The sequence below is a fragment of the Canis lupus genome, chromosome 36, assembly GCF_048164855.1.
Source record: "Canis lupus baileyi chromosome 36, mCanLup2.hap1, whole genome shotgun sequence".
Lineage (NCBI taxonomy): Eukaryota > Metazoa > Chordata > Mammalia > Carnivora > Canidae > Canis > Canis lupus.
Genome location: NC_132873.1, coordinates 23,743,572 through 23,758,989, shown reverse-complemented (window position 1 = coordinate 23,758,989; position 15,418 = coordinate 23,743,572). Strand labels below are relative to the sequence as shown.

At 38.0% G+C, this 15,418-nt stretch overlaps 1 protein-coding gene across 3 annotated transcripts in view; it reads right to left on the bottom strand.

The window, feature by feature from the left end:
- Positions 1–15,418, bottom strand: part of RFTN2 (raftlin family member 2) — a 65,246-nt gene that overhangs the window by 45,831 nt on the left and 3,997 nt on the right. For all 3 annotated transcript variants that reach the window (XM_072812900.1, XM_072812902.1, XM_072812901.1), the window contains exon 2: positions 248–431. In XM_072812900.1, the coding sequence (XP_072669001.1) occupies positions 248–431 (184 nt within the window). The remainder of the gene's footprint in view (positions 1–247; positions 432–15,418) is intronic.

Genomic DNA, 15,418 nt, shown 5'->3' with positions numbered 1-15,418 from the left:
TTTGTTTACTGACATCCTCACCTCGAACCCATTTGTCTGCAGGGGCTAAAGTCAATAAGGAGTTTTAAAAGGAGGGAGGTTTAAGTTTCCTTTCTCAATCCAGATTCAACTACCGGAAAATGTGCTCTAAACCAAACCTCCTAATTATCCTTTATTCCCCATCACTACATTCAAACTTCTTTTTCTCTTTTCCCAAGAAAACTATCTCAACAGCTTCCTAGCCTGTTTCCTTGAGTACCAGGCTTACCTTAATTTCAAGCGCAATAGCACTACCCTGTACAGGTAACTTGCAGGTAGGTGTTTTCGCTGCCCCACAGGTTGTATAACAGGATGAATAGCTCCAACAATATATCCTTTAAGATAGTAGTCTTCCACTTTTGTTACTATATCTGGAATTGAATTTATCTTGATGACTTCTGGGTTTGGCGAAGCTGAAATATCAAACACAATGAGAAATTTGCACATTTATGAAATGTTATTTTATAAAATGTTATTTTTTTCTATGTGATTATGCTAATAAACAGGAAGCATATTTGTATGATTTAATCTCAAGGTTACATTAATGTGAATTACATATTTTCTAAATTAATTCCAGAAAAAAGCAGAAGTAACCTCATAAGCTTATAGATATGTAATATTACCGATATGTCTTAAAGTAGAAATGCTTTACGTAATTTTTTCAATTAAGGCAGCTCTATTTTTAGGATTTCATTTGAGTGACTGTATTCTATTACTAGATACTGAAGACATACATAAGAGAAACAATATTAAGTTGAAGAGCCAATTGTTTTTACAATTCTGAACAGGATAAAATGAATAATTTTTAATATAAAATTCATACAAATATAAAAATTAAAAGTGGGTGTAATGATATGTTATGCAGGAATTGTCCAGTGCTTGTTTGTATCACTTACATATAACACACAGTGCTCATCCCAACAAATGCTTTCCTTAATGTCCATCACCCATTTAGTGTATCCTCTCACCTTCCTCCCCTCCAGCAAACCTCAGTTTGTTCTCTTAACTATAAAGTTTCTTATGGTTTGCCTTCTTCTCTGTTTTTATCTTATTTTATTTTTCCTTTCCTTTCCCTATGTTCATTTGTTTTGTTTCTTAAGTTCCACATAAGTGAAATCATATGGTATTTGTCTTTGACTTATTTTGCTTAACATAATACTGATTTCAATACTTACATAAATGATTGATGAAAGGAATAGAAAAAATAAAAGTATCCAGAAAGTCTTTTTTTTTTTTTTTGGAGAGAGGGAGAAAGAGAAAGAGTGGGGAGAGGGAGGGGCAGAAGAGAGAGAGAATCTCAAGCTGGGCATGAAGCCCGACAAGGGGCTCAATCACACAACCCTGAGATTATGACCTGAGTTGAAATCAAGAGTTGAATGCTTAACTCACTGGGCCACGCAGGTGCCCCAGAAGTTCTTTTTTAGTAAGTAAAATTCCTAAATGTAGAGGAACTTTAAATGCAAAATTGATAAGCAGTGGAATTATCCCTTTGAAGCAGGGCAAACCTGTAGAAACTATAGAGCAGTACAATGTGTACAATTTTTAGTAAAAGGAAAAGGGTGTGTTATTTGGGAAAATGTTCTTTTTTGTTTAAGATTTTATTTATTTATTCATGACAGAGAGAGAGAGAGAGAGAGAGGCAGAGACATAGGGAGAGGGAGAAGCAGGTTCCCTATAGGGAGCCTGATGTGGGACTTGATCCCACGACCTCAGGATCATGACCTGAGCCAAAGGCAGATTCTCAACCACTGAGCCACCCAGGTGCCCCTGGGAAAATGTTCTTAATGTTCAAGCAGAATTAATTTAAAAAACAACTTTATTTTCTGTAACAATATTTCTCATTTTCTGGAAAGCAGTCAAGAATTAATATCTAGAAACAGACCAGCAATTTGATTATCTCAAGTAACTAAACATATGAAATTATGGGCAATGCTGCCTGTTGGCTTTCTGTCAGTTTGGTCAGTGGTGTCTAGCAAAGAACTGCTGCTAATTGCCTGAACACAGGAAGGAGGTTAAGAAGCAGACAAAGAAGAAGGGTCAGAGGAAATCCCCACCTCCTCTTACATTAATATCCACGTGATGAAACAGAAATCCACCAACACTGGGTATTCACGCCAACTTCTCAAAAGAAAATAAAACACTCAATAGAATAGTCATATAAACCAAGACAAATCCATTTCCTCAAATTCTTTTTTTTTTTTAAGATTTTATTTATTTATTCATAGAGACACACAGAGAGAGAGAGAGAGAGAGAGGCAGAGACACAGGCAGAGGGAGAAGCAGGCTCCTCGCAGGGAGCCCGACGTGGGACTCGATCCAGGGTCTCCAGGATCACGCCCTGGGCCAAAAGGCAGGCGCTAAACTGCTGCGCCACCGGGGCTGCCCATTTCCTCAAATTCTGATCATCTTTTGTATTTATACTAATCTACTTACAATATATTTTCTTCATCATTTTTTTTTTCTCTTCATCATTTTGTATAGGAACAAAACCAAAGAGAATCATCCTGGACTTTGGAGAAACAGCTGGATTCATTGCAAAACAGCCGCGTTCTGCGTGGTTGTGTGGCAATCACTCCGTGATTCATTTGGTTTTACTTTTTAAGTATTTTAACTACCTACCCTGATTTCCAAACAAAGAAAAGGAAAGACTATAAAACAGAATAAACTGTTGAGACTAAGGAATGAAACATAACCTTATTTTTAGAATTATATACTAATTCCACAAATTTTTAAAAAAATGCAGTCTTTTAGTGGACCTTGTTGCTTATTGTAGAAAGGGGAAATTCTTTAATGTGATACCAAAGAATCTTCATAGTCTGGCCTCTTTCTTGCTTTGGCGGGCCTGCGGTACTGCACTTCCTGAACTTCTCATGCTGTTTCATGCCGCCAGAACTTGATTTCTTTTCCTGCTCCCTGTGCCTGGTTAATCACTTCTTCCTCTGTGCTGTGGATTCTCCTAGTTCCCTTTCAGACTTTATTATAGTTACGTGTTTCTATGTTTGTCTTTGCTGTTAGAGAATTCTAGTCTAACAGGAATCAGGAATAAGGAACCTACCTTATTTCTCTTTCTATGCCCTGCATTTTCCTGGGTTATTATGTTAAGCTGGAAATACTGTTCATAAAGGGAACTATGAGGTGAAATTATTGCATAAAGGAGGGCAAGCCATCAAGGTGAGCTAAAGGAAACCACAAAAGTTAGCTAGTAAATTCGGGAACAAATGGATAGGTTATCTAGGACTTGCTAGAGAGAGACACAACAGGCAAAGAACACACAAGCAGTGTTGTGGAATTGTTACTCTTTTGATTATAAAAGTGAAGGTGGTCAAGAACCTAGTAAGAATCCAACCTGGTAGAGTTAAAAGTCATATTCACTTGAGAAGGCTCTAGCTTCAGGCCCCATTCTATATTCCTTATGTTATTAACACTGCAATGAGAAAACCACATAGAAAATGAGATGAAAAGGAATGAGAGGTGGAGTTATGTTGAGTGTAATTAGCTCCATCTTGAGTGAAATCTGGAGAAATTTGGGAGAGGATAATTTCACATATAAAGAATGAGACTGCAGTCTTGGAGACCTTCTCCATCCTGCTGGTCTTGCTTCCCCTTACTGACGTGCTTGGAGTCACTGTTTGGTCCCATGTTGTCTCACCTAGTCTACTCTGGCATCCCTGCTTGGAAGGAAACTCCAGAAACCAAGAACTGAGGATTGGGAAAAGCCCTTTCTCCTGGAGCTGGAGCGCTGGGTTAGAGTGCAGAGCAATTTAGGCAGCCAGTGTTCTCCTTGTTGTCGATGATCTTGCCACTATCCCCGAGTGGAGTGGTGCAGCAGCCAACATCTAAAAGGTACTCAATGAATTCAAAAGGCACTTAAGTTGTTAGTAAATATAGAATATTTGAAAATATTTCAATTATTCTGTAGTTTCGCCAGATGCTCAGCAGTGAGCAATATTAGTGATTAATATTATTTGATTATTTTAGTTCCATACTACCGCTATGTTATATGCTTATAATCATCTGTATATAAGGTGGTGATGGTTGCACAACAACGTGTATGTAGTATATGCCACTAACTGTACCCCTAAAAATGGTGAAGATGGTACATTTCATGTTTATTTTACCACAATAAAAAAAATAAAAAAGGTTCTATGTCAAAATAAAAAAGGTTCTATGTCAAAGATAATATATATGTACATATTAAAATTTACTTTCTGCTTCTGAATTTGACTATGTTAGATACTTCATACAAGTAGCATCATATATTGCAGTTGACCCTGGAACAATTTGGGAGTCATGCAGACAAAAACCTGCATATAACTTTTGACTCCCTAAAAAAACTTTTTTTTTTTTTTAATTTTTATTTATTTATGATAGTCACACAGAGAGAGAGAGGCAGAGACACAGGCAGAGGGAGGAGCAGGCTCCGTGCACCAGGAGCCCAACGTGGGATTCGATCCCAGGTCTCCAGGATTGCGCCCTGGGCCAAAGGCAGGCGCCAAACCACTACGCCACCCAGGGATCCCTCCCTAAAAAAACTTAACTACTAATAGCCTACCATCAACTGGAAGCCATACCAATTACATAGTTGATTAACACATATTTTGACTGTTATGTGTATTGTATACTGTATTCTTACAATAAAATGAGCTACAGAAAATATTTTGAAAAAATCATAGGGAAGAGAAATACATGTACAGTACTATACTATATTTGTAAAAAAAAAAAATCTGCATATAAGTAGACCTGTGCAGTTCAAACCTGTGTTGTTCTTGGGTCAACTTGTCTTTTTGTGACTCGCTTATGTCATTTAATGTCCTCATGATTCATCCATCTTGTAGCATGTAACAGGATTTCCCCCTTTTTTTTTAAAAAAAGATTTTATTCATTTATTCATGGAGACACAGAGAGACAGACAGACAGACAGACAGACAGAGACAGAGACAGAGAGAGAGGCAGAGAGACACAGACAGAGGGAGAAGCAGGCTCCATGCAGGGAGCCCAACGTGGGACTTGACCCCAGATCTCCAGGATCACACCCCGGGCCCAAGGCAGTGCTAAACCACTAAGCCACCAGGGATGCCAGATTTCCTTTCTTTTTAAGACTGAATAAGATTCCATTGTATGGAGAAAAAAAATGAAAAAAGAAGAAGAAAAAAAAAGAAGAAAAAAGAGAGAAAAAAAAAAAGATTCCATTGTATGCAAATACCACATTTTGTTTATCCATTCATCCATCAGTGGATATCTGAGTTGATTCTACTTCTTGGCTATTGTGAATACTGCTGCTATGAATGTGGATGTGCTAATAATATCTATATAAGATCCTGCTTTAAAAAAAAAGATCCTGCTTTTATATATATTTGGATATACACGCACAAGTGCGATTGCTGAATTATATGGTAATTCTATTTTTAATTATTTGAAGAATGGCCATACTGTTTTCTGTAGTGTTTTCATCATTTTACATTCCCATCAACAGTGTACAAGTGTTCCAATTTCTCTACATCCTTGACAACTCTTGTTTTTTGTAGCTTTTTTTAAAAAGTAGCCATCCTAAGTGGGTATGAGGTGATATTTCATTGTGGTTTTGATTTGCATTTCCCTAATGATTAATGATGTTGAACATCATATGCTCATTGGCCATTTGTGTATCATTTTTGGAGAAATGCCTATTCAAGTCCTTTGCCCATTTTTAAATTCGGTTATTTTTATTGTTAAGTTGTAGGAGTTCTTTATATATTCTGGATATATATTCATTCTCAGTTCATAGACTGACTTTCCACTCTTTGCTGTACAAAATTTTAAAAAAAAATATTTTATTTATTTATTCATGAGAGACAGAGAGAGAGGGAGAGAGAGAGAGAGACGCAGAGACATAGGCAAAGGGAGAAGCAGACTCCATGAAGGGAGCCTGATGTGGGACTCAATCCTGGTACTCTTGAGATCGCACCCTGAGCCGAAGCCAGATGCTCAACCACTGAGCCATCCAGGCATCTCTAATGTACAGAAGTTTTTAAGTTTGATGTAGTCCCATTACCTATTTTTGCTTTTGTTGCCTATGCTTTTCATATCATTGCTGAAAAATCTTTGCCAAATCCAACGTCATGAAGGTTCTCCCCATGTTTTCTTCTAGTTTTATAGCTTTACGTCTCATTTAGGTTAAAGATTTTTTTTTAAAGTACAATGGCACTAGTTTATTATTTTTTAAAATATTTTATTCATGAGAAACACACAGAAAGAGAGAGGCAGAGACACAGGCAGAGCCACCCAGGCATCCCTAGTTTTATTCGTTTAAGAAGGTATGCTATGCCTTCTTCCTCAAAACAATCCCAGAAAAATTAAAAAATTTGATTTTTCTAGGATACCATTCTAAGATGATTATCTTAGCAAAATATATTGTAAAACGAAACTTAAAAATTCGTAAAAGTGTAAGAAATTTAAAGTTTATGAAACTGACAAAAGTGAAACACAAGTATGTAGATTATAGCTGATAATTTAAAAAATACATGTGTGGAAATAAGCATTTCATTTTTATGAAAGCATGTCTTTATAAGTTATAAAATTCAATACAAGAATAAGGCATGTGCCTTGGCTTGGAAATCTCTCCTGGCATTTTAACTACTACTGTTGGCCAGATGATAATTATAGTGGATATTAAGACAGGTGTGAAGTTGGTTGTTTTTCCATATGGCATGACTAGACAGTGCTTGAAGTTTCAGTCAACAGATCATTCAAGAATCACTCAAACTACAAGTCCTGGTTCCCTTGTTGTTGCCTGAAAACTTGCCATTGATAATCTTTGGCAATATCAAAGAAGCCCCAGTCTTGTACTTGCAGAATGGGAGTAAGGTACTTTAGAGAAAAGCCCAGCACTCTTTTAAGTAATGTGGCATTCCAATACTCCTGACCACCCAGAGGAAAATAATATATGGAAAAAAGGGGACACACAGACTCTGAGTCTGAAAATGATTTTGAAAAATTGGGGCCTGAGTGCAAAGATGTTTTAGGGATTTGTTTATTGCACTTAGTTTTCCTTTCTTAAAGTATGTAGGGGAGAGATAGTAGGAATAATTGATGTTTAAAAATGTCTAAGGACACCTGGGTGGCTCAGAGGTTAAGCGCCGGCCTTTGGCTCAGGGCGTGATCCCAGAGTCCTGGAATCGAGTTCCACATCGGGCTCCCTGCATGGAGCCTGCTTCTCCCTCCGTCTGTGTCTCTGCCTGTCTCTCTCTCTGTGTCTCTCATAAATAAATAAATAAAAATCTTTAAAAAAATGTCTAAAAGGCTTTTACCATTGGTAAAAATTGAATTACTAAGTGAGAAAGTAGTAAGTTATAGTTTAATTCATACATTTTTTCTCTCTCTTAGTGGTACATAAGTAATGGTGTGTTTTATAGTAAACAATGTTTTGGAGTCAGTGAAAAATGATAATTATATAGCAAAGAAGTAGTTGCAAATACATTGGCTAAGAGAATGAGGATTTGAAGAACTCTTGGTTTGGTGGTGTAATGATCGAAAAAGAAATTGAACAGGGATAAATTCTTAGTTCTTTTCACAGTTCAAGATACAGAATGAGAGAAATCTGATTTAATATACATTCATTTGGTGGGGAAAGGAGGAAAGTCTAGAGACTTTAGCTGACCACAGATTAATTATAAGTCAGCAGTTAATCTAATGTGATCATTGTCATCTGAAAGACAAAAGCCTCCATAGAAAGGCAGCTCACTGAATTGTGCTGAACAGACCAACATTGGTATACTTCCTGTTTATTTTCCTTCCCTTACACATTTATCACCATCTAAATAATAACCAGAATATATTATATAGTCACCCAGTTGTACTTTTTTTAAAGATTTATTTATTTAGGGACGCCTGGGTGGCCCAATGGTTGAGCATCTGCCTTCGGCTCAGGGTGTGATCCTGGCGTCCCACATCGGGTTCCCTGCAGGGAGCCTGCTTCTCACTCTGCCTGTGTCTCTGCCTCTCTCTCTCTTTCTTTCATGAATAAATAAATAAATAACATATTTTTTAAAAATTTTATTTATTTATTTGAGAGAGAGAGAGAGTGAGCTCATGCCTGTGGGCATATGCCCTGAGTAGGTGGTGGGGGGAGGGGAAGAGGGAGAGAATCCTCAAGCAGACTCCCCCCTGAGCCTGGACGCCAAACTGGGACTTGATTCCTTGACCCATGAGATCATGACCTGGGCCAAAATCAAGAGTTGGAGGCCCAACTGACTGAATCACCCAGGCGTCCCTCATCTTGTTTTCTTATTTAATATCTGCCTCTGTGACCAAAATGAAAGCTCTATGAATGCAGGGAGATATTCATATTTTCTTCACTGCTATTCCTTTATACCTATAACAGTGCCTGCCACATTGATTCTCAGTTAATATTTGTTGAATTAATAAGTGGATTGTGTTCAATTTAAGGGCCCAAGCTGGCATATATTTAAAAAAAAAAAGCATTCAGGATAGTGAGTGGTCTGAAGGTCCTTAACAGGTGTTCTGCAACCATGCACTAAATAAAGGAAGAACGGGATACCATCCCGATATATGTGAAGGGCTGTCACACAAAAGAAGTGGCAAGTGTGACACTGAATAGTGAAGGAAACAGGTACATAAAGGAGTATCACCCAAGCCACAGGTGGCAGGGAAGAATAATAGGACTCTGACATGTTCAGTTCTTTAAATATGTGTTAGTAGAGATATATGGCAAGGAGCAAGGACACAATGAGAGTAGCAAGGGAGATAGATGATATTAGAGGAAATAAAATGAATTATAAAACTAGATAAAAATAACTATAAAAACGTTACAGTCTGGGGTCACTTAATGGGCTCTCTACACTTCATTGTCCCAAGTTGATAATGATAATGAACTCATTCCCCCCATTCTCTTGTTTCAGAATGTGGGTTTTGAAGGCAGAGTTATGTAACCTGTTAAAACCAATCACCAAGAAGGTAACTATAACAGAATAACACTGGTGCTTAAGGGGGTTCCTGTTTAGGTGGAGAATGTATTTCTAAGGAACACCTTGTTATCTGTAGATGTCAATAGAATAAATCCAGCTTTTCAGGTCAACTCCACATCCTCTTGCACTTTCACTAAAGTTATTGTCTTGAGTCTCAAAGCAAAAGAAATGTTAAATGCACTACACACTCTCACACACACACAGCAGTTTTGGGAAGAATTACAAACTGAGAAATCTAGAAAAGTTGAGTCTCAGACTCAAATGCCCAAAGACACCAGGCTGAGAAAATGAAGAGAGGACCTGTTTTGAAGGAGGCTGTGAGACCTGGCAAAGACTCAGAACCTTATCCGAAAGAGAGCAGGTCTTGGTTAGGGCTGTGATATAAGCATGTTATTGGATCTCCTAATTTTTAAGAAGACCTCGAAGTCCAGATTCTTATGTAATATTTGCCAATTTAAAAAAGTGACAGGTAATTCACGTATTTTTTATTTATTTATTTATTATTTATTTTTTAATTCAAGTATTTTAACACTGTACACACCAAGTGAGATCTATCTGAAGGCTGAATATGGTCCATTATCTCCTTGGTTTACAACTTCTGCTTAGGTCACGCCAGGGGCTCTGCTGACCAGAGCCTGTCAGGTTCAGGCCACCTAGGTCATGTAAGTGTTCAGCATCCTAGGACACAGAAAAAGTGATCCAATTCTACCTCATTAGTGGGAAAAGGAGAGGATGGTGATAGAAGGTCTGCGGTGCACACTTTTAACAAATTGTCCTTTTTCTCCGACATTGGGACTTGCTTTAAACATGACATGTTTAAAAAAGTAAACCCAGGAGCAAAAAGAGGAAAAATAAATCCAGGAATTTTTTTGAGAACTTCCCTTCATGTAATTCCCTCAATTCTTACTAATGTTTTAAACTTTGCTGAAAGGAGACTAGAAGCTTGATTCAGCTGAGAGATGTAAGGAAGGGGAGAGCTGTGCACACAGAATGAGGACTTTTCATCAGTACTGACCAGAGTGAGTAATTAGCTCTCCACAACAGGGTTGGTGTTTGAGGCCAAGCCTTTGATTTGATGTCCTTATACTGGGGCAGTAATTATCAGAGGCTCAATTACTTTTTTTTTTTTTTAGGGTTTTATGTTTAAGTAATCTCTACACTCAGCATTCAGGCTTGAACTCACAGCCCTAAGATCAAGAGTCACATGCTCTACTGACTGAGCCAGCCAGGTACCCAGTGGCTCTATTACTTTTTAAACCAGAAATTCAGGGGGAGGTGGTAGTGGTTTTTGGCTAGAATCTAAATAAATAGCACAGGCGGTTAGCAGCAGCTGCAAGCAATCTATCTTCCTCCTCTTAGCTCCCTAGCCACCATGAGTCCTTTCTCAGCTCAGCTTTTTGGGAGAAGAAACAAATGGTGCTGCTCACAGCATTATTGGGTGTGGTTGGTACTGTTAAATTGATGCTACATTGTTTGTAAATGCTTTATTATATCTTACCAGATTGTTGTAATTTAGTGATGAAAGAAAGTGTTTCGTAATTGCTTTGAAAACTGTACACATGCAAAGTGGATATTTATGGTTAAAACTGAAATACGCTGAAGGTCAAGAAACATCCTATCTTTTATCCTCACAGTTTCTAAAATAAAATGTCAATAGACGTTTTAATGCTCATTTGCTTAAAAGCTTCTCAAAGATCAAATTTTAGAAATAGAAAAATTCATCGTCCAGTATAAAGCTAAGAACTTGCTCAATGCCAAAAGCTCTGCTCTGATGATGTAACTCTATGAAAATTGTCCAAGACATATATATGTTCTTTCCACCAATTTACTTCTGAAGATTGGTACGTGTTTTTGAAATATTTATGAAACATTGTTTCCTCAGATAAACATACAATGCATAAACACTGGCAAGTACATTTACCATATTTTCAAAAGGGAATACTGTCAATCTCCATATTTTTTTTAGCAATTACAGTAAAAAATAGTAAGTAACATATACCAAGTACCTAGTTTATGCCAGGCACTATGCGAAATGCTTTACACACCTAATCTTAATTAATACTTAAAACACTCCATAAGGTAGATATTATCATTATTCTCAGATGAGGGAACTCAGGGAGAGAGAGATTTGGTAACTTGCCCAAGTTGCTAGGAAGTGGTGAGGATGTGATTAAACCAGATCCCACAGCCATACATTTTAGTGCCTACAAGAAAGTAAAACTTCTTTGATGTGGGTCATGTTAAGAATTTGTGAAAATTCAGTCATGGGCTAGGATAAAGCTTTGGACTATAATAAATTGTTAAGCAATTTAATGTATGGATATTAAAAGGAACATTTGGTCTACTCTACTTATCAAAATACTTGAAATTATTTAGCAATATGAACTGCCACATGAGCAATATCCAAATTATGTAATCTTTTTTTTTTTTTTTAATTTTTTTTTTTTATTTATTTATGATAGAGAGAGAGAGAGAGAGAGAGGCAGAGACACAGGCAGAGGGAGAAGCAGGCTCCATGCACCGGGAGCCTGATGTGGGATTCGATCCCGGGTCTCCAGGATCGCGCCCTGGGCCAAAGGCAGGCGCCAAACCGCTGCGCCACCCAGGGATCCCCAAATTATGTAATCTTTTATGTTTCCAATGAGAGCTGCCATTTTTGTAGTCACTCATTAATGTTATTTAATTGAAGTAATATAACTAAATTTAAATATGCTAATACTCTATTGAACTACATGGTTTATTATTATAGGCAGATATATAAAAGATCGAATTATGACCACTTCAGAGTCCTGCAGCCTCATGTTTCACTGCTGTCTCCTTCACATGCTATTCTCAATCCATTGTTTTATTTGTGGTCCCTGGACAGACCATGGAATTTTCTCTCATTTCCCCATCTTTCAGCCTTGTTTGTCTTACCTACACTTCCCACTTAATCTTTTAAAATTTTTTGAGTAGGGGTTGAAATGTAACATACAAAAAATATAAACAAAATATACCTAACACTGCCAACACTTCGGTAACCACCATCCATTCAAAAATTAGAACATGGTGGGCACTCCAGAAGCTTCCCATTTTGCTTTTTTCCAATCACAATTCCCTCTCCCCTCTGTACTATCTTGAATTTTATGGCCATCATTTCCTTTCTCTTCTTTTTAGTTTACTAAAAAGAATGCAGCCCAAGAATGCAGCCTTGAACATTATAGTTCAATTTTGCCTATTTTTTGTTTTATATAAATGGAATTATATGGCATAACTTCTGTGTCTGTCTTTTTTTTTAAAGATTTTTATTTTTTAATTGAAATAAAAATTCAATTTAAATAACATACAGTATAACACCCAGCGTTCATCTCATTGTGTTAAAGATTTTTTTATTTTTATTTTTTTCAAGTGATCTCTATACCCAGCGTGGGGCTTAAACTCAACCTTGAGATCAAGAGTCACATGCTCTATGGACTGAGCTAGCCAGGCACCCCCTGTGTCTGTCTTCTTTTACTCAACATTATGCCTGTGATATTTGCCTTGTGTAGCTTGTATAGTTGTTTCTTCATTTTCATTGCAGTTATAATCGAGGTTGGCAAAGGACTGCCTATGGCTTATTTTGTAACGTATGGTATGTTGGTACTACAATGGCAGAGCTGAGTAATTGTGATGAAGATCATGCGTCTTGCAAAGCCTGAAATATTTACTATCTGGCCCCTTACAGAAAGTTTGCTGACTTTTGCAGTATAGTGTTCCATTGTGTAAATATACAACAATTTATTTTTCTGATCTCTTGTTCTTGGATTTCTGTGTTGTTCCTGCTTTTGGGTTATTATAAATAGCACTTTCTGAACATTCTTGTATATGCCTCATGGTACACATGTGTACACATTTACATTGGGTATATCTTCAGCTAACCAGATAATACCAAAGCATTTTTCCCCCCAAAATGGTTGTACCATGGGCACTTGGTTGGCTCAGTCAGTTAAGCGTCTGCCTTTGGCTCAAGTCATGATCCTAGGGTCATAGGACTGAGCCCTGCATCAGGCTCCCTGGGCAGCAGGAGAGACTGCTTTTCCCTCTCCCTCTACTCCTCTCCCTGCTCATGATTTCTCTATTTCTTTGTCTCTCGGATAAATAAATAAAATCTTGGAACGCCTGCGTGGCATTCAGCAGTTGGGTGTCTGCCTTCAGCTCAGGGTGTGATCCTGGAGTCCCGGGATCGAGTCCCATATCGGGCTCCCTGCATGGAGCCTGCTTCTCCTTCTGCCTGTGTCTCTGCCTCTCTCTCTGTGTCTCTCATGAAAAAAAAAAGTAAAATCTTTAAAAAATTAAATAAATAAAATCTTTAAAAACAAAACCCAAAATGGTTGTGCCAGTTTACTAACATGTGGTATTAGTAGTCTTTTAAAATTTTAGCCGTTTTGGATGATTTGTAGTGATATCTCACTGTGGTTTTAACATGCATTTTTCTGGTTACTAATAAGGTTAGTAACAGTTTCATATACCCATTGGCCATTTGGATTAACTATTTTGTGAAGTGCCTGTCCAAATTCCTCGTGCATTTGAGCCCAGAACTGGGGGAGCCGCCCCACAGGCAGTCAGGGTTGTGACCTTACACGCCCTCCCGCTGGGTCAGCTACATGGGTTACAGTAAGAGGTCCGGGGCTGAGGCAGGTGTCCTGGGGGCTACGTGGCATCATTGGCCATTCCTCCCGCTGGAGAGTCCCTGCTTCGAGTGACACCCACTATCCCCTTCCTGGGCCTGTGGAGCCCGTGGGCTGATGCCCAATAAAGGCAGTCGGTGAGGCAAAAAAAAAAAAAAAAAAAAAAAAAATTGGGTTGTTTGGTTTTTCCTTACAAAAGGAAAGTTGCAGTTGTATTTTCTCTATTCTGGTTACAAACCTTTGTCTAAGTCCCACTCACCCTTTACATCTCAGATGAGATGACCTTTCTTTTAAGGAATCTTTCTGGATCCCACCAATCAGGTAGAAGTGTTCTTTTTTTCTGCCTCTATAACCCTCGTACTTCTAGCATCGCCTGCATCATAGTGTATAATGTACACACTCTAATTGAGTGTTTATCAGTGTCCCTCAGTAGGATGCTCACTAGGGTGCAGGTTCATAAAGAGCAGGGACTAAGCTTTATTTACCTTTGTATCCTAGCTCTTAGCTCTGTAGGTACTTAATAAATATTAGTTCAATGGATGAGTAAATGTCCACCTAGATATAAGAAGTATTAGGTGGAGTAGAAAATATAAGTTACATTGTCAATATAAATGCATGTGTGTTTTCTCTCAACATCAGTGTTCAAGTGGATCAACTGTATGCCTTAGCAGAGGTTCTCTTCTCTCCCAATTCAGACTGGGATCTTTTTCTTCCACAATAGTCTGGATTTGTGAGGTCTTATTGTTCTAAACCAAATATCTCACCATTTCAAACATAATGAAACTCCTCATGTAGGTTTTACCACCTGGTTGGAATTTTGGCAAGGCGCTATGACCTGAATAAATTTAGTCACTTTAGACTGTTTGAGGAAATGCTCATGAACTTATTAGACTCGCATACAGAAAATTGAATTGGACCCACCCTTCTTTTCTCCCTCCCTCCTTCCTTTCCTTCCTTCCTTCATTTCTTCTCCCCTCTTCTATCCTTCCCTCATTTCTGAGCCTTTATTCACTTCTTGTTGATTCTTTCATGCATTCTCTTCAGTGCTGCATCTTCATTCTTCTTAAAACTTCTCTGTCATTTAAAATTACTGATCACTTCTTCCTTTTTGAAACCCTCCCTTTCCTTGGGTTCTTTGATGCTATATAGTCCTGAATGTCTTCATTCTCTGTAATTTTTGTTGAATTGTCCTCAATATGGCTAAATATGCCTGAGAACCGAGCTCGATATGCTTATGCTCTTCCTACATTTCCTCTTTTTAAGACGTTACTTATTTCGATTCCTCCTGGAAATCATCATCTCCAGCCAGGTATCTATAAGAGTCTCTACCAAGCTGTCCATCTCAAATGCAACATGCCTGTGTTGGAACTGCTTTTTCCCGACACATGGACTCTGTTCAGGATGCCTCTCCTACTGTAAGAGGCATCATTATTTCCACTGTTACTCAGACTCAGTTACACACTTACTCAGAAGCAGGAAGTCATCCTGGATTCCTCATTCTTTCTGTCCCTTCATATCCAGCCAGTCACAATCTGGTAAATTATTTCTTCATAATGTCTTATATTTGCCCCTTGCATCCCATCCTACTGCTGCCCCCACATGCATGTCCTCATTGTCGACTTGTAGCCTTGACCACTACAAGAGGCCTTCTAAATAAATGTCCTCACTTCTATCTCTTTCCACTCAGTCTCACATTAATCTTCTAAAAATACTTCTCTGGATCTATTGACTATTCATTCCAAAGCCTTTATGGCTACTTAATTCCCATAGAACCAAGGAATCTTTCCTTAG